This window comes from Salmo salar, chromosome 21, assembly GCF_965601325.2.
Source record: "Salmo salar chromosome 21, fSalSal1, whole genome shotgun sequence".
NCBI classification, from domain to species: domain Eukaryota; kingdom Metazoa; phylum Chordata; class Actinopteri; order Salmoniformes; family Salmonidae; genus Salmo; species Salmo salar.
The window spans coordinates 52,429,870-52,449,579 of NC_138311.1; the positions used below are offsets into that span (position 1 = coordinate 52,429,870).

Sequence of the window (19,710 nt, forward strand, 5' to 3'; positions counted from 1 at the left end):
TAAATTGAGGAGATCTTTACTTGATTCATAAGGTATATTCATTTTTAAATGTTAAGAGATGTGTATTAAAAAATACGACATTTTATACTGTTGCCTCATATGAAAATGTTGAGCTCAAATCCAAAATGCTAGATTGAGTCAAGAGACATTTTATTTTGTACCTTTACCACTTTTCTCCCCAATTGGTAGCTATAGTATTATTCCATCGCTGCAACTCCCCTACAGAGTTGGGAGAAGCTAATCATGAAGCAACAAGACTTGAATTATGTGGATAATAATAAAATAAATTGTTGGGGTTGATACATTTTTCATTAGCAAATCAAGTCTGACATTTTAAAGTGGAAATTACAAACTTCAGAAGCCTTTTAAAACCTTGAATGCACTACAAGATTGCATTTCCTGCTCAGCAACAAAAGGGTGATCAAATGAAGATCCTACATCTGTATATGACAGAGAAGTAGGTCTCCTCTATAAAGTAAATTTATATCTGAACTATGTGTTAGGTGAAAAGTGTGCCTGTTCCAACCTAAAAAGAGATCTGTCAGAATAATACCAAAGCCTTTTCATTACAGGAGAATCAATGAATAAGCGTTTTATTACAGGTAAAAAAAAAAGACAATTCAAACTTCTCTAAAAATCCACTCCACCAACCATCACACCTAATGCATTTCATCTGCAGCCACACTCATCCACCACCATATCCTGGTAGTGACGTAGGACAACGTTGTCATTGTTGTCATAGTAGAGCATGGATACAGGTGACAGGCGGATGGGTACGCAGCAGGGCTGGGGTGTGCCATGGGGGTCCAGGGAGTGCACCAGTGTCTGCAGGATGGCATGGTTGGTGCCATTCAGGCTCTCGCTCAGTGGGAACGGGCACTCTCCGTGGCAGTAGTTGGCCAGATAGCCCTGTGGAGCGATGATCCAGTCCTGCCAGCCCACATCCTTGAAGTCAATGTAGAGGCGGCGCGGCTTACACACGTTGCTGGGTGTAACCGGCAGGTAGACGGCGCTCCTCCTCTGCCGAGAGCGGCACTGGAGTGGATTCAGGGATACAACCACCAGGGAGGCATGGAACTCTGGGAGGGTTACGGTCGGCCTTAACGGGACGGCGTTCGCCAGGTTCTGGGCCATGAAGATGTCCGTCGCCTGGGTGTGGACGGGGTGTGGCTGCAGCTCCAGCACCAGGCCATAGTTATGACCTGGTTTACGCCAGTTCTCTGCCAGCGCTGTGAGGTCCAGGGTGAGGGATCCGGCCTCTGGTTCCAGCTGCACCGACTGGGACAGCACCAGCCTGCGGTGGGCGTCGTGGCTCGTTCCCCTCAGGGTCACACGCAACACCTTGTACAGGGACACGCTGAGCGCCTGTGGGCCCAGGAGGAACCTTGGTGTGCGGAACATGTCCCACTGGAACTTGATTTCCAGCTGCGCCAGAGAGAGCTGCTCCACGGGCTGCAGGACAGACATGTTGAAGAACATGTATTTCTCCACACAGCTGTGGCAGCTGCCGCTCCAGCCTGACACCAGTCTACCTGCAGAGGACAGACAAAAGAAATAAGACATTAGGTCTACACTCTAGATTCTAGAAGTAGGACCTAGGTTTCAATTGACAACATAATTTGCATTGTGAAGCCAATAAACAAAGCAAATGCTCCAACTTTGTCCTCATTTATTTTTCATTGGTTATTTTACCGGGGTAAAGACAGTTTCAAGTTGGATATTCGACGGATATTCACACTTTCAAACCTCAATAGCTTTCAAACAACTTGAGCCACAGACTCCAAATAAGTGTCATGATGTTGGAAAAATTGCACAGGTCCTATTTTCATGATTTGGACATTAATTCACATTCCAAAGCTAATAAACATGTGAGCAGCATTTTGTATTCCTAGTTTAATTAGTTAGGGAGTGTCGACAAACTTATTTTACATTCAAATTTCAATAGCTCCTTGGTCCTGTGACCTGACCTCAAACAAGGTTCAGAATGTCCACTGACTATACCTTCATCTTCATCTTAAATCTGTAAGCTTTGCAGGCCTTCATTTTACATGGGTGTTAAAAAATTTTTTTTTTAAATGTTTGACGTTAACAAAATGTTCCAGCCTCGCAATAACTATCTTTCACATGGACACTGAAAAGATCCACAAATGGATGCATGTGGTTTGGATCAAGGACAGGAGAGGTGCTTAAAAGGAAGGCGCACAGGTAGGCCTCATGAAAAACAATGTTTCATATGCTCTTTTTAAAATCACAGTAACAGGCAGTGCTTTGTCAGTGAGCTTGATAAGGTGAAAGAATCCTTTTCATAGCATCACTTTCATATACTGTACATTAAGACAAATCCTTGTACGTTGAGTATTAGAACGCAGTTTCCATAACCTGATAATGACTTGATATTTGAGTGCATTCACAACAAGCCACTTGCAGACAACTTACAAAATGCAATAGTGCATTTGAGGGTTTGTTTTTCTGATGAAAGTAGTTATTTGATGCATGGCCTACTATTTCTAACTGGAAGAATTTGCACCTAAATCAATTTTGGAAAAAGGAATTTATGCATTTTTGTGAAGAGGTATGAGGGTTGTGATATGGGTCATTTAATAGTAAAATCACTTAATGAATCAATACATTCGTATATTGCTTCCCCAGTATCTGCATGAACCATCAGGCAAAGTGTTTTTGGTTGACCTGCTGGACAGAAAGAGGAATCAGAACACACTGCATTCAAATTCAGATCTTAGTTATTCCATTGTACTGGATCTAATACATATAAGCATTTTACATTCATAAGTGTAATAATTTTTTATGACATACTGTGAAAAACTCATGGCTGCTGGCTCTCACTTTCAGACATGCGCAGCGCAGACTGAAAGGGGAAGGGTAGCTCTTGACTTGGACCACAGGGGTTCTCTGTAAAGAGAGAGAAATCCAAAAAAGGCACAGACACACCCCTTGACTTTCAATTGGCACCGTTGACCTGTATGTATTCTCTCCTTATTGGCTCTGTGGTGCACAGTCTGGCAGTCTGACTAAAGTGCCAGAGGTATGAGGAGAGACATCCTCCTTTGTATTAATGGGCACAAATATTTCCTAACACTTTGAATCCTATTCTTGGACAGTTAGAAGACAATGCATCAATGCAAAACTTTCTTTTTTTTTAAACTAATTTCTGTCCATGAGTAACCTCACCCTTGTGGGTCTATGGGTGTTTGGGCCAATAAAGTGCCAACTCAATTCTACCACTGACTAGTCTCTCATGCCCCTATGAACGGAGACACAGGGCAATAGTTTTTAATCTAAACCAGGCCTTTCTTACTGGAGTACACTAACCCCTAATTGGGGCTCTTTTCTTGACACAGAGTAGCAGTTTACCAGATAAGCAGTTAAGAAGATCAAAAAGTAGATTGTTGTAAGGGTGTATTACATCCTGTGCTGGCCCCATTGTCATATCCATTCTGGATTCTGAGTGGTAAAAATCAGAGCTGAAAAATGCCTCTATGTGTATACATTTTCCACCCAAGATAGAACTGCCAAAGGGGGTGGAGTTGCAATCTACTGCAGAGACTGCCTGCAGAGTTCTGTCATGCTATCTAGGTCTGTGCCCAAACAGTTCGAGCTTCTACTTCTAAAAATCCACCTTTTCAGAAGTAAGTCTCTCACTGTTGCTGCTTGTTACAGACCCCCCTCAGCTGCGCCCTGGACATCAATGATGTCGCTCTTGCGGCAGGTGATTCTCTGATCCGCCTCTATGCAGACGACACCATTCTATATACACTTCTGCCCGTTCTTTGGACACTTATTAACCTCCATACGAGCTTCAATGCCATACAACTCTCCTTCCGCGGCCTCCAACTGCTCTTAAATGCAAGTAAAACTAAACACATGCTCTTCAAACAATCGCTGCCCGCACTTAGAATATGTGGATAACTACAAATACCTAGGTGTCTGGTTAGACTAAACTCTCCTTCAAGACTCATATTAAGCATCTCCAATCCAAAATTAAAATCAGCTTCCTATTTCGCAACAAAGCATCCTTCACTAATGCTGCCAAACATAACCTAGTCAGTTTTACAATCCTACCAGTCCTTGACTTCGGCGATCTCATTTACAAAATAGCCTCCAACACACTACTCAGCAAATTGGATGCAGTCTATCACAGTGCCATCCATTTTGTCACCAAAGCCCCATATACTACACACCACTGCGACCTGTACGCTCTCGTTGGCTGGTCCTCGCTTCATATTCGTCGCCAAACCCACTGGCTCCAGGTCATCTATAAGTACTTGTTAGGAAAAGCTCCGCCTTATCTCTGCTCACCATAGCAGCACGCGCTCCAGCAGGTATATTTCACTGGTCACCCCCAAAGCCAATTCCTCCTTTGGCCACCTTTCCTTCCAGTTCTCTGCTGCCAATGACTGGAACAAATTGCAAAAAAATAAAAAAATACAAAAAAAAATTAAAAAATTTAAAAAAAATCACTGAAGCTGGAGACTCATATCTCCCTCACTATCTTTAAGCGTCAGTTATCAGAGCAGCTTACAGATCATTGCACCTGTACATAGCCCATCTAACTACTTCATCCCCATATTATTTTTTTGTTGTTGCTACTGTCATGACGTTGGCCTGTGGGTAAGGTTTATGACCCCCCCCATAAATACCTTTCCCCCTTCCCCTCTCTTACTGACCCTACTGAAGGACTGCTGTCCTGTTAAATAGAGAGTCTGGGAACATCAAACAAAATGTGGAAAGGTACCACATATTTTGTTAATAAAACCAGTTGGAAATATGCTTGGGAACGTAATGAGTATGTATGTCAGTTCGGTTGTCATCTGAGACATTATGACTGATGACAGGACGACATAAATTGTATCTGAGAAAGTATACACCCTCTAGTTATCAGAGTCACATGGAATTGTTATGCAATTGAAATGTTTGATATTGAAAATGTTTGTTAGGAGATGAAATGTAATTTTAGCTTCCGAATGAGAGATTTGGGTTTTCATAAGGAAAGTGCCCTGCTCGATCAGTAACCCAACCCTGTGAAGAGACAGGGGTTATAAACGATGAAACACCTCCCTCCCCCTCTCCACTATATAATCCTTTGATGAAAAGATAACCACGTTGTTCCAGTACGAGAGGTCTGCAGCCTCTACGTTAGAAGGACACACATGTCAAGGACAGAACTAAGCCAACCTCGGCGTGAGCTATGGTATGAACTTTGAGCTTATTCACTACAGAAGTGCTACTTCCTAGCCATTGAGTTTGCAGCGGCCGCTGCTTACGTGGGCTAGGAAAGGACGGACGACGGATCCAGTCTAACAACCAGACGAAGATACCACCACGTATCCAATCGACCACCATTGACATTCTTCCGAAAACAGGGAGATCTGTTGGCCAACCCGGCCAGCATCTACGACCAATCTACCGAAGCGCAGCTCAGAGTAAATATTTATTGCATTTTCCTTTTCCAAATGGGCGGTAATTTAGAATGCATAAGATAATGCATTTACGATAGCATAGCTGCTGTTTCTTCGTTCCTAAATCTTCCCGCTCTTTCATTCAAGCCCAACCCCCTTTCCTTTGTGTAACCAGCCGTCATATCTGTTCCGTCTACCGGGACGTTTTCTGTATGACATTGTATTCTGTGCATTTGTCATTCTGTGTGATTAGTTAGGTATTTAGTAAATAAATAATTAAACCCAATTTTGTATTGCTGATTCAACTTGTTAGCCAGGGTTCGTGAAGATAGCCAACAATTTACAACTTTCATTATGAGACTGAAAATAAGACAAGGGTTAATATTGACTGCTATCGAGGTAAAATATTACAAAGTATTTTAAGAGTTTATTCGGAAGATAACAGCTCTATAAACGTTCTTCCGTGGTGCCCCGACTTTAGTTAATTACATTTACATGATTAGCTTAAATCAGGTAATATTAATTACAGAGAAATCATTTTATAAGTTAGCATGTCATATCACTTAATCCGGCATAGCCAAAGACACGACACTCCGTTGCACCCCAGTATCTCTACTTGCACATTCATCTTCAGCACATCACTCCAGTGTTCATTTGCGAAATTATAATTACTTCGCCACTACAGCCTATTTATTGCCTTACCTCCTTAATCTTACTTCATTTGCACACACTGTATATAGACTTTTCTATTGTGTTATTGACTGTACATTTGTTTCTTCCATGTGTAACTGTTGTCGTTTGCGTCACACTGCTTTGCTTTGGCTCAGTTGGTAGAGCATGGTGTTTGAACGCCAGGGTTGTGGGTTCATTTCCCACGGGGGGGCCACTATGGAGAAAAAATAAAATAAATGTATGAAATGAATTGAAATGTATGCATTCACTACTGTAAGTCACTCTGGATAAGAGCGTCTGCTAAATGACTAAAATGTAATGTAAATCTTGGCCAGGTCAGTTGTAAATGAGAACTTGTTCTCAACTGGCTTACCTGGTTGAATAAAGCTGAAATACATTTGAAAAAAAATACTGTATGTGGGAATATCTTATGTCCATCCTACATGTAGTGTTAGTTCATGGTGAAGACAACTGGGTGGAAAGGAGGGGAAATAACTCACCCTGCTGCAGGACACCTTCAGCTGCGAGGTCTATGTAATGCACGTTTGATAGTTATATTTTCTATAATGAATGGTTAGCTGTTATGTGACAATTAGGTCAAAAACTATTTGATTTTTTGGTGTAGATGGCCAAGCAAGTTGCACAGAACTTGCCCAACATCCCCTCCCAAATTGATATGGAACCTTCAAAAACACATGGAGCAACTGCGAAAAGAAATAGCTGAGGATATACTAAAAATGTCTGGTATGTAAAGATATTTAATTCAAAGTAAATTCTATATTTTTATGTAGTTGTGTGGGACAGCCATATGTTCAGTTCATGCCTATGATTTCAGAGTTCAAAGTCAACTGCTTTTTGTGTGCCACTGATAAGGAACCTGGATGTGGCCCGAAGACTGACTGGGTTAGTAACTTTATTACATTTTGACAACAGTGACGGCATGTAAGACAATTTATGATATAATACAATGGATGGCTAATACGTCAATAATTTTTTTACCTTTACTTAACTAGGCAAGTCAGTTAAGAACAAATTCTTATTTTCAATGACAGCCTAGGAACAGTGGGTTAACTACCTTGTTCAGGGGCAGAATGACAGATTTTTACCTTGTCAGCTCGGGGATTTGATCTTGCAACCTTTCAGTTACTAGTCCAACGCTCTAACCACTAGGTTACCATACTGCATTGATATTTGATATTATTTATAACGTGTTTTAGATTGAATGTTTTGCATGCCAACGGTGGTTTCATGTGCTATGCCTAGGAATGAAGACAAAAGAGTTCAGAGTAAAGAACAAACAGGAAGTGCAGTCTTTGTTGTTGAAAATGTATGTTATACCCCATCCACACTGAAGAGGCTCTGAAATGTACATCAACCAGGGATAAAGAGAAAGTTAAGAATGAAATGTTTCATACTTAATTGAAGTGTCTGTTGACATGTTGGAAAAGATTAAAGGTCTACAATTTCTGTTAAATTTGTCAATATTACATTTTTAGTCATTGATTTACTGGCCACCATTACTGTGGTTACATGTTCAGTATATGTCTTGACCAGCAAACCCACTGCAGCCTACCTCACTAGCTCACTCTCCATCCCGGCATTGGACAATTAATAACATGACTCTCGTACTTTGCCCTTTATGGTTGATAATAAAGATGAAAGAAGATGTCTCTCTCCTATTGTGTACCGCTGTTAAATACTGTGGAAAATTTTAAAACATGGAAAATAAGTACTTATAAGTACCAATTGTTATAGATAAATATTAAAGAAAAGGGTAAAAATTGGACTGAACCCCCTAATTGTCAAACTAATATTAATGTACAACAATATAGAAGAGACATGACTAGAGGTTATGCAATATGGATGTATATCCACTACACACTTCTTAGGTGTGTAAATGACATGACCAAGGAGCTATTGAAATTTAAAACTATGACAAATGTACGTTACACCGAGTGATTTTACAGTACACAAACAAGAGCGTGCAATATAAGTGTAGTCATTGTACATTCTGCACCATGTTTGAAGTCGGTCGGTCACAAGACCAAGGAGCTATTGAAATTTGAAATGTAGAAAAATTCATGTAAAATCATGTGAAATGGACAAACTAAAGGGTGTGCAATGTGTAGGCCCACTGAGTGGACATTCTGAACCTTGTTTGAAGTCACTAGGTCACATGACCAATGAACTACTGAAATTCCAAAATGTAAATAAATAATAACAACAACGTGTGCAATGTGCGTCTATGACATCGGGTTAGCTACAACTAGTTTTTAAAGTTTTAGGAGTAATGGTTAAAAAGTTATTGAAAATGTTGATTCATCACCATGTTGACGGTCCCTAACTGCTGTTGGTGGACGTAAGGAAAACTACAGGCGAATATCCAACCTGAAACTCTTAACCTCGGTGGTTAATTTTGGCCCCAAAACAAAGTGAAGGAACTCTTAAATAACAAACATGTTCGAAAATGGACTGTGTATGACTATGTAGCTCAATAATGAATTGATCTCAAATTGTCATTCTGAGAATATTTTCAAACCCGATATTCCCTCTGTCATCCGCTGATCTTAAAGGGGCAACCTGCCTTTCCAACAATAAGTGTTTACCGCGCCACTTTTTAGGTAAATAGCAGAGAGATTTGGCTGCAGAAATGTAACCTAACCACTCAAATTCATACAGACGCAATGAAGGTCCATTCATAATCAAAATGATAGTTTTAACCATGTTTTCAGGCTATACAGTTTACACTCAGATGTTACTTAATTGTTTTACAAACAAGGTAAGACAAGCTTATATTTGGAGTTTAGTAAAGGGTACAACCGTTGAACTAAACTCATGGGGCATTACTTATCAGTTATATTAAATCAATGAGTAGCCTTTATATCGTTAATTTACTTTAATTTAAAAAAAAAAAAAAAAAAAATTAATTGCAGAGTGACCCTTTTAACCACACAGAACAAAGTACTACAGGATAGCCGCATGATGGAAGGAAAGACAGGAATAAAACTCACCTTGGTCCTGCACAAATCGAACAATGTTTCCGCGAACTCCATACTCAGACACCATGCACGGGTCGCTTTCCCGGGTGTCGTTCTCCCGGGTGCCGGTACGTTTGAACATCCTCCACAACACCGAGGGAACGCGGCGGTGTTCTGACGGCTTTGGCCGAGCTGAGAGGCCCAACGAATTTAAAAACAAGCGCTCCTGAGTCTTCAAATCTTCTCCATTTCCTAAAGCAGACGCACTAATGGATAAAATAGCTAGGGCTAAAATTACCAAAGTCTCCATTCTTCGCGTTTGACCTAGGCTTTGCTACAAACAAACTAGACTAACCTACCGCATGTGTTTTGCTTTTCTATCTGTCCCACATTTGCTTGTGAATTTAAAAGTCCCTGCGTGCCCATGTGTGATTGATCATTGGCGCTGATTGATTGGCATCCCGGATGGTTTCTATCGACACCTAGGTGCGAGACTGCATAGACAAGCTATGCTAATGAGGACCTCTCACACAGATAAAGAGCATTTGACTAAAATCTACAAAAGTTACATTCCAGTTAGCCTACCTCAATTATGCCTGCTTTTCTTGAGTTTCTATCATTATGACAGATCGAAAACAATTGTATTTCTGTTATCTCTATCCAAATTAATCTCTTGAGTATCTTGACATTAACTGTCTCCTGATGTAATGTGGCATATTTCTATGGACACTAGAGGTGCTTCTTTGCACTGTGATGATGCCAGGTTTCCCAAATTGGGATCAGGGAGCTAATGGCAATCATTCAGATGTGCTGTCCAATCCAATTTCACTAGCAATATCACTGGTTCATTGATGATGATTTCCTGCATCAGTTAACAAGGGCCATGGCAATGGCTGCCTCCTCTGGGTCAGACACAAACTGGTCATAGACCAAACAAACCACTTATTATCAACAGTGATGAGTTATTTAACTCCCTACAGATGTGTGAAATATTAGCAACAGTGATGGATATGTTATCTCCAGCAGGGCCATAGCTATATATGAATTTCATTTTTATTTATTTAAAAATATATATTTTAGGGACTCAGTCAGGGTCTCAAATGACTGTTCAGAGTTAGAATAGTAAAATGAACAGGGTGCAATTTAGAAACATGATTGTGCATCAGCACTTTTCCTCTTGTTATATGTCAGTCACTGACAGACACTCAATTAGCCCGTGTCATTAAAACATTTTTAGTCAAGTTAGTCTAGCCAGCTAAACTTGAAGTAATCATGGTCAAATTATCGACCTGGAACGTGCCCATGGGCCCTGACCTCAAGTGGGCCCCCATTCATTTTGTTAGTCACTCTCACTCAGATATATTGACATGGCATAAATCATGGCAAAGTGTGTAGAATTGCAGGAAATTTGTTGTAAAACTGCAACAACAAAAGCAGTTCTGTAAAGCAAATGTATTTGTTTACCTTTTGTTAATATAATACTATTTTCTGCTAACAGATCCATCTGTACGTATTCAATTATAGTTTTTAATCCCTGTTCTGAGTTAATGTGTAATGGGTATTTGTATAGCTAATAGGGTATGTGCAGTGTTAGGATTAGTTACTTAAAATAGTTATATATTATGCTGAACAAAAATATAAATGCAACATGTATTGGTCCCATGTTTCATGACCTGAAATAAAAGTTCTCAGAAATGCATGGTGGTGGATGCATCATGTTATGGGTAGGCTTGTCATCGGCAAGGAATAGGGAGTTTTTCAGGATAAAAATAAACAGAATAGATCCATGCACAGGAAAAATCCTTGTGGAAAACCTGGTTGTCTGCTTTCCAACAGACACTGGGAGACAAATTCACCTTTCAGCAGGACAACCTAATACACAAGGCCAAATATACACTGTGGTTGCTTACCAAGACGACATTGAATGTTCCTGAGGGGCCTTGTTACAGTTTTGCCTTAAATCTACTTAAAAATCTATGCCAAGATTTGAAGATGGCTGTCTAGCAATGATCAACAACCAACTTGACAGAGGTTGAAGAGTTTTAAAAAGAATCATGTGCAAATATTGTAAATTCCATGTGTGCAAATCTCTTAAAGGCTTACCCAGAAGGACTCACAGCTGTAAACGCTGCCAAAGGTGATTCTAACAAGTATTGACTCAGAGGTGTGAATACTTAATATTTCATTTTCAATAAAAGGTGACTTTCTATAATGTTTCCTCATGTGAAAATGTTGATCTCAAATCCAAAATGCTGGAGTAAAGACAAATAGATTTTTTTACTGCAGTGAAACAAAGAGGACAGGGATTGCTTTCAGTATGTGCAGTGGCTAGAGGATGGCAGGGCAATCCAAAATCGGTGACAGGGATAACTTGACTTTACAAATGTAGGATCTTAATTTGATCCAGTTTGCTACAGCAGGAAAATAATCACACAGCAACAAGACATATGATTTATGTGGATTACAATTAATGGACATTTTTTAGTAGGGCAAATCAATTCTTACATTTTAATGTGTAAATTACTAACTTTAGACTCCTTGAATACACTACAAGTATGCATTTCCTGCTGGGAAGGAAAATTGTCAGCAATGAAAGAGTGATCAAATGAAGATCCTTTATAAAGTCAATTTAAATCTGAACTTTTGGTTTAAGGTGAAAAGTGTGCCGGTGCCAAACTGAGAAGAGACCATTGGTGATTTTAGCATGTAAATCTTGTTTGGATTTTTTTTTAAATTAAGGTGGGATGCATGCCAGCAAAGCCGCAACACGACACTAAACAATACATTAATTGCACTATAATGGTGACAAACGGTGCCCACAAAAGGCCAAAAGAAACAGTTAATTCAGCCTGATTTACTGCCTTTTAAAAAAACATAGCTGATATGGCTGACTTGCTTTAACAAATGTGGTTTCTAATGACAATTCAGATGTACAAACTATGGCATAAGGGGACGACAAGTGGATAAGAGGCAATCCGTAATTACGATTAAGACATTAATGAGCGAGCTAGGAAGGACGTAGTCAATATAACTATTTGTTTAGCACTTTTGATATGTAAAGTGACATAATTCAGAACATGGGCCGTTCTTACAGTGTTCTCCCTGTACACCAAGTCTGAACCGTAGGATAAATAAAGGTGGCATATAAGCAGACAATGAAAGCTCTTACAATATTCTATGATTACAGGCTACATGTGCACCACCAAGTCAGAACAGTAGGCAAAATTAAGAGGGGTCAATAGACCAAATTATTAGGGTGAGGCACATGAGCTAGTAACGTCTTACTACACAACATACACTTAGGATTACTTTCTTAGCTACAGTATACATATCTCCCTAGCATGTTATATCATTTATGCAATAGCATACAATACATTTTTGGACTCACCTTGTTGTGCTGTGCTCACTTGAACAGGAAGGTGGCGCGGCGGTCCTTCATGGGCATATTTTGTCATCGGTCTGGCATTGTCTGGATTTATGGTGCTTTCAAAACAAATGGGAACTCGGAAAAAACAAGGTTGAATCATGATGACGTCATTGATCTTCAGAGACCGGATCTACAATTCCGAGTTGGATGACTTTTCAAATCGTATTTTCCCAGTCGTAGCTAGTTTATTCCCGACTTCAAGTTATCTTGAACTCACTGAAGCCAAGTTTTCGCAGTTCTGAGTTAATTGTTTTGACCGCGGCACAAATCATTCTTTATTGACAGCGTGGCCAATGTTGAATGTTTATAATTTTAAACTTGGAAAAGAACCCCTTAATCCCAGATTGGGGACCACACAGCCACTCCACAGAATAGCAGGCTAGTGATTGCTTTGCAATGCTTGCAGTTAGCCACTGTCACTGATTCCTTCCAAACCAGTAATTGTTGAATTTGCGATTTCCAACTTGTTGTGTAATGTTTACGTCCAATGGCCGATGAGCACCGATACGTTTTATCTATAAATTATATTCATATGACAAGGATCAAAAAGGATTTACCAGTAGATTGTCGACTTGATTCATGATGACTCTTAGCTAAGACTTGGAAGTATGACGTTGACATGATCAGTCCAATCAAAGCTACTGTAGATATAATGTGAATTGATATCATTTTATCTGTGGCCAATGACCTTAAGCCTTCTAGGATGGACACTTCCAATGTAACTATGGCAGCACCCAAGGGGCTAGAATTTTCATGTTCTACCCTTAGATTTGGCGGTGACATAGTGTCCCCATGAGTGACAGAACACTGAGCCAATCACGGCGCAATGCTCCGTATTTTCTGCTGGCTTGCCCCACCACCACAGAAAACACTGGGCTAGGCTGAAACACCTGCATTTTGGAGCTGCCTTACTCAAGAAAACAAAAAAAGAGACCATGTTTGTATGAGGCTTTATTAACTCAATGATGTATATTTTTTTACAATGTTTGCAAACTGATATAACACGTATTAATGCAAATTAACATGCAAAACAGGCAAGCCCCCACAAAAAATATATAAACTCAGCAAAAAAAGGAACGTCCTCTCACTGTCAACTGCATTTATTTTCAGCAAACTTAACATGTGTAAATGTTTGTATGAACATAACAAGATTCAACAACTGAAACATAAACTGAACAAGTTCCACAGACATGTAACTAATCAGAAATGGAATAGTGTGTCCCTGAACAAAGGGGGGGGGGTTCAAAATCAAAAGTAACAGTCAGTATCTGGTGTGGCCACCAGCTGCATTGAGTCCTGCAGTGCATCTCCTCCTCATGGACTTAACCAGGTTTGCCAGTTCTTGCTGTGAGATGTTACCCCACTCTTCCACCAAGGCACCTGCAAGTTTCCGGACATTTCTGGGGGGGAATGGCCCTAGACCTCACCCTCCGATCCAACAGGTTCCAGACGTGCTCAATGGGATTGCGATCCGGGCTCTTTGCTGGCCATGACAGAACACTGACATTCCGGTCTGTAATGCTCATTCCTTCAACGATAAACGTGAATCCAACCATCACCCCTGGTGAGACACAACCGCGACTCGTCAGTGAAGAGCACTTTTTGCCAGTCCTGTCTGGTCCAGCGATGGTGGGTTTGTGTCCATAGGCGACATTGTTGCCGGTGATGTCTGCCTTACAACAGGCCTACAAGCCCTCAGTCCAGCCTATTGCGGACAGTCTGAGCACTGATAGAGGGATTGTGCGTTCCTGGTGTAACTCGGGCAGTTGTTGTTGCCATCCTGTACCTGTCCCGCAGGTGTGACGTTTGGCTGTACCGATCCTGTGCAGGTGTTGTTACATGTGGTCTGCCACTGCGAGGAAGATCAGCTGTCCGTCCTGTCTCCCTGTAGCGCTCTTATGCGTCTCACAGTACGGACATTGAAATGTATTGCCCTGGCCACATCTGCAGTCCTCATGCCTCCTTGCTGCATGCCTACGGCACTTTCACGCAGATGAGCAGGGACCCTGAGCATCTTTCTTTTGGCAGCCCACGTCCTTGAAGTCGATGTAGAGGAGGCGCGGCTTACACACGTTGCTGGGTGTAACCGGCTGGTAGACGGCGCTCCTCTTCTGCCGAGAGCGGCACTGGAGTGGATTCAGGGATACAACCACCAGGGAGGTATGGAACTCTGGGAGGGTTACGGTCGGCCCTAACGGGACGCGTTCGACCAGGTTCTGGGCCATGAAGATGCCCGTCGCCTGGGTGTGGCTGCAGCTCCAGCACCAGGCCATAGTTATGAACAGATGTTTCTCCACACAGCCGTGCAGCTGCCGCTCCAGCCTGACACCAGTCTACCTGCAGAGGACAGACAACAACAAAAAAGTCATTAGGTCTACACTCTAGAAGTAGGACCTAGATTTCAATTGACAGTTTTTGGAAGGTCACAGTCAATATCGGCCTTTAGCTGCATAAACAAACCAAATGCTCTCTGACCTTGTCCCCCTCGTTTCCTTTTTTTTCATTGGTCAATTTTGGCCCTAAAACAACAGGAGTGAAGGAACTCCAGATGTAATTGTTTAAAAAAAAAAAGAAAATGGTACAATATCTGTAAAATATCAAACATGTTCAAATATGGATTGTGTAGGCCCATGTAGCTCAATGACTCAATTCATATATATATATATTTAAAACAGACATTCCCTCTGTCATCCACTGATCTTAAAGGGGAAATCTGCCACCTTTTAGGAAAACAGCCGAGGGATGTGGCTGTAGAAATGTAGCCTAACCACTCAAATTCATACAGACGCATTGAAGGCCCATCCAGGATATCAAAATGATAGTTTTAACCATGTTCTCAGGCTATACAGTGTTGGTTTACAATTACATTTTTACAAACAAGCTTTTATTATTTCTCTGTCTGTCCCACATTTGCTTGTGAATTTAAAAGTCCCTGCGTGCCCATGTGTGATTGATCATTGGCGCTGATTGATTGGCATCCCGGATGGTTTCTATCGACACCTAGGTGCGAGACTGCATAGACAAGCTATGCTAATGAGGACCTATCTCACAGATAAAGAGCATTTGACTAAAATCTACAAAAAGTTACCTTCAAGTTAGCCTACCTCAATTATGCCTGCTTTTCTTGAGTTTTCTATCATTATGACAGAATGAAGACAATTGTATTTCTGCTATCTCTATCCAAATTAATCTCTGAGGATCTTGACATTAATCAAATCAAATGTATTTCTAAAGCCCTTCTTTTACATCAGCTGATATCTCAAAGTGCTGTACAGAAACCCAGCCTAAAACCCCAAACAGCAAGCAATGCAGGTGTAGAAGATTTTCAAAAAGTAAGTGAATATTTAATCTCTATTTGTGAATTTATGAAACCTGTGTCGGTGTAAAAATATTTTGATGTGGGGTGCCGTCCTCAACAATCGCATTGAATGTTTTCGCTGTAATAGCTACTGTAAATCGGACAGTGCAGTTAGATCAACCTTTTGGGGTTAGGGGGCAGTATTTGCACGGCCGGATAAAAAACGTACCCGATTTAATCTGGTTATTACTACTGCCCAGTAAGTAGAATATGCATATAATTGTTTGATTTGGATAGAAAACACCCTAACGTTTCTAAAACTGTTTCAATGGTGTCTGTGAGTATAACAGAACTCATATGGCAGACAAAAACCTGAGAAGATTCTGTACAGGAAGTGCCCTCTCTGACCATTCCTTGTACTTCTTGACTCTCTTTATTGAAAACTTAGGATCTTTGCTGTAACGTGACACTTCCTACGGCTCCCATAGGCTCTCAGAACCCGGGAAAAAGCTGAATGATGTCTTTGCAGCCCCTGGCTGAAAAACATTAGCGCCTTTGGTAAGTGGTCTATCAGAGTACAATGAGACTGAGGCGCGTGCACGAGGCGACCCCATGTTTTTATTTTCTCTGTCTTTGAACTAAAACACGGTTTCCCGGTCGGAATATTATCGCTTTTTTTACGAGAAAAATGCCATAAAAATTGATTTTAAACAGCGGTTGACATGCTTCGAAGTAAGGTAATGGAATATTTATAATTTTTTTGTCACGAAACGCGTCGGGCGCGTCACCCTTCTTTACACTTCGGATAGTGTCTTGAACGCACGAACAAAACAGAGGATATTTGAACATAACTATGGATTATTGAACCAAACCAACATTTGTTATTGAAGTAGAAGTCCTGGGAGTGCATTTTGATGAAGAACAGCAAAGGTAATAACATTTTTCTTATAGTAAATCTGACTTTGGTGAGGGCTAAACTTGGTGTGTGTCTAAATAGCTAGCCATGTGATGCCGGGCTATCTACTCAGAATATTGCAAAATGTGCTTTCACCGAAAAGCTATTTTAAAATCGGACATAGCGAGTGCATAGATGAGTTCTGTATCTATAATTCTTATAATAATTGTTATGTTTTTTGTGAACGTTTATCGTGAGTAATTTAGTAAATTCACCGGAAGTTTGCGGGGGGTATGCTAGTTCTGAACGTCACATGCTAATGTAAAAAGCTGGTTTTTGATATAAATATGAACTTGATTGAACAAAACATGCATGTATTGTATAACATAATGTCCTAGGATTGTCATCTGATGAAGATCAAAGGTTAGTGCTGCATTTAGCTGTGGTTTGGGTTTATGTGACATTATATGCTAGCTTGAAAAATGGGTGTCTGATTATTTCTGGCTGGGTACTCTGCTGACATAATCTAATGTTTTGCTTTCGTTGTAAAGCCTTTTTGAAATCGGACAGTGTGTTTAGATTAACGAGAGTCTTGTCTTTAAAATGGTGTAAAATAGTCATATGTTTGAGAAATTGAAGTAATAGCATTTCTAAGGTATTTGAATAACGCGCCACAGGATTCCACTGGCTGTTACGTAGGTGGGACGATTTCGTCCCACCGACCCTAGAGAGGTTAACAAGAATTTAAGCTTTTAACCGATATAATACACTTATATGTACCTAAATGTTTAATATCCATAATTTATGATTATTTATTTGATTTGCAAATAAATAAATAGCTTGTTTTTGCTGTTCTCCAAATAGCATTTTTTGAGTTTTAAAAAATTGTATTAAAAAAATGCAGTAAATAAGTGTCAAATGTATTAAAATTCAGACAATGAAGACGTGTTGAGAAGAGAGAGGAAGAGAAAATATTACCACAAATGAAAAGTTTTTAAAAAAGTTCTAAAAAAAAGTCACTGGTGAGGGGTGTTGGTGATGCTGGTAACTTGTCTTAATATGGACACAGACAGTACAATGTATATAGTCAGGAAGTGGCAGAGTATAGACAGTAGTGGCAGAGTCAGCAGTGGCAACCCGTCATTCAGGGCAGGTGGGGCTCTGAGCCCCACATTTGTAGCATGTCATTTTGGCATTAATACATGTCACATATCAACTTGCAAACAATGTACATAAAAATAGAAAATCATTGAGTTAATGAATCCGCATTCAAACATCGTCTCTTTTTTGCTTTCTTGATTAAGGCAGCTCCAAAACGCAGGGTTTTCAGCCTAGCTCAGTGCTTTCTGTGCTGGTGGGGCAGCCAGCGGAAAATACGGAGCGTAGGGGTTGGTAATGTTCTCTAGTTGTGCCGTGATTGGCTCAGTGTTTTGTCACTCATGGGGACACTACGTCACTGACAAATCTAAGGGTAGAGTTAGAAAATTCAAGCCCCTTGTGTGCTGCCATAGAGTTACATTAGAAGTGCCCATCGAAGAAGGCTCAAGGTCATTGGCCACAGATAAAATGACGTCAAATCCCGGTATATCTACAGTAGCTTTGATTGGACATCATACTTTCAAAATCTTAGCTTGCAAGTTAGCAGTCACCATTTTGAATCAAGTCGACAAGCTACTGGCAAATCCTTTTTAATCCTTGTCATATGAAGAGAAATAATGAATATAAATTATAGATAAAACGTATCGGTGCTCATCGGCCATTGGACATATTCATTACACAACATGTTGGAAATCACAAATTCAACAATGAGTGGTTTGGAAGGAATCAGCGGTTAAGAACAAATTCTTATTTACAATGACGGCCTACCCCGGCCAAACCCTAACACGAACGACGCTGTGCCAATTGTGAGCCCCGTGGATGGTTGTGTGTGTGACAGGGTTGATGGTTATGTGTGTGTGTGTGTGTGTGTGTGTGTGTGTGTGTGTGTGTGTGTGTGTGTGTGTGTGTGTGTGTGTGTGTGTGTGTGTGTGTGTGTGTCAGAGTGGATGGTTGTGTGTGTGTGTCAGGGTTGATGGTTATGTGTGTGTGTGTGTGTGTGTGTGTGTGTGTGTGTGTGTGTGTGTCAGGGTTGATGGTTGTGTGTATGTGTGTGTGTCAAGGTGGATGGTTGTGTGTGTGTGTGTGTCAAGGTGGATGGTTGTGTGTGTGTGTGTGTGTGTGTGTGTGTGTCAAGGTGGATGGTTGTGTGTGTGTGTCAAGGTGGATGGTTGTGTGTGTGTGTGTGTGTGTGTGTGTGTGTGTGTGTGTGTGTGTGTGTGTGTGTGTCAAGGTGGATGGTTGTGTGTGTGTGTGTGTGTGTCAAGGTGGATGGTTGTGTGTGTGTGTGTGTGTGTGTGTGTGTCAAGGTGGATGGTTGTGTGTGTGTGTGTGTGTGTGTGTGTGTGTGTGTGTGTGTGTGTGTGTGTGTGTGTGTGTCAAGGTGGATGGTTGTGTGTGTGTGTGTGTGTCAAGGTGGATGGTTGTGTGTGTGTGTGTGTGTGTGTGTGTGTGTGTGTGTGTGTGTGTGTGTGTCAAGGTGGATGGTTGTGTGTGTGTGTGTGTGTGTGTGTGTGTGTGTGTGTGTGTGTGTGTGTGTGTGTGTGTGTGTGTGTGTGTGTGTCAGAGTGGATGGTTGTGTGTGTGTGTGTGTCAGGGTGGATGGTTGGTTGTGTGTGTGTGTCAGGGTGGATGGTTGGTTGTGTGTGTGTGTCAGAGTGGATGGTTGTGTGTGTGTGTGTGTGTGTGTTGGGCTCGCTGGCTGTAGGTGTGTTTGGAGTGATGAAGACGAGTCTGGTCACCTGCTGCTGTTCTCCAGGCAACATACACAGTGAAGGCCCAGAGCCATGTCAGCCGAAGGGTTGACTTCTCACTGAGAACACACACAGTCAGGACTAAGTCAAACTAAGCCCTAGCATAGCAGTTCTTCGGTAGACTGAGGAGTAGCATACAAAGCTTTTGCAGCAGAGCATTATAGATAAGATATA

At 41.0% G+C, this 19,710-nt stretch overlaps 1 protein-coding gene and 1 long non-coding RNA gene across 2 annotated transcripts; one reads left to right on the plus strand and one right to left on the minus strand.

The window, feature by feature from the left end:
* Positions 1 to 576: 576 nt before the first annotated feature.
* On the minus strand, positions 577 to 9,708 carry gdf3 (growth differentiation factor 3). Its single transcript, XM_014165635.3, has 2 exons — positions 9,101 to 9,708; positions 577 to 1,532 (listed from the first exon to the last, which is right to left on the minus strand). Exons 1-2 carry the CDS (start codon positions 9,375 to 9,377, stop codon positions 670 to 672), a joined length of 1,140 nt encoding a protein of 379 aa, XP_014021110.1. The 5' UTR covers positions 9,378 to 9,708; the 3' UTR covers positions 577 to 669.
* Positions 5,112 to 7,563, plus strand: LOC106582480 (uncharacterized). Its single transcript, XR_001323325.3, has 4 exons — positions 5,112 to 5,441; positions 6,715 to 6,833; positions 6,925 to 6,992; positions 7,353 to 7,563. It is a non-coding gene; the product is annotated as an uncharacterized LOC106582480 (long non-coding RNA).
* Positions 9,709 to 19,710: the final 10,002 nt, after the last annotated feature.

What these genes read in the sequence shown, in the direction of transcription:
- gdf3 (XM_014165635.3), bottom strand. Translation starts at nt 9,377, where the DNA reads ATGGAGACTTTGGTAATTTTAGCCCTAGCTATTTTATCCATTAGTGCG. An exon ending in TCGATTTGTGCAGGACCAAG is followed by an intron (nt 1,533 to 9,100) that starts GTGAGTTTTATT and finishes TGTCCTCTGCAG; the next exon opens with GTAGACTGGTGTCAGGCTGG.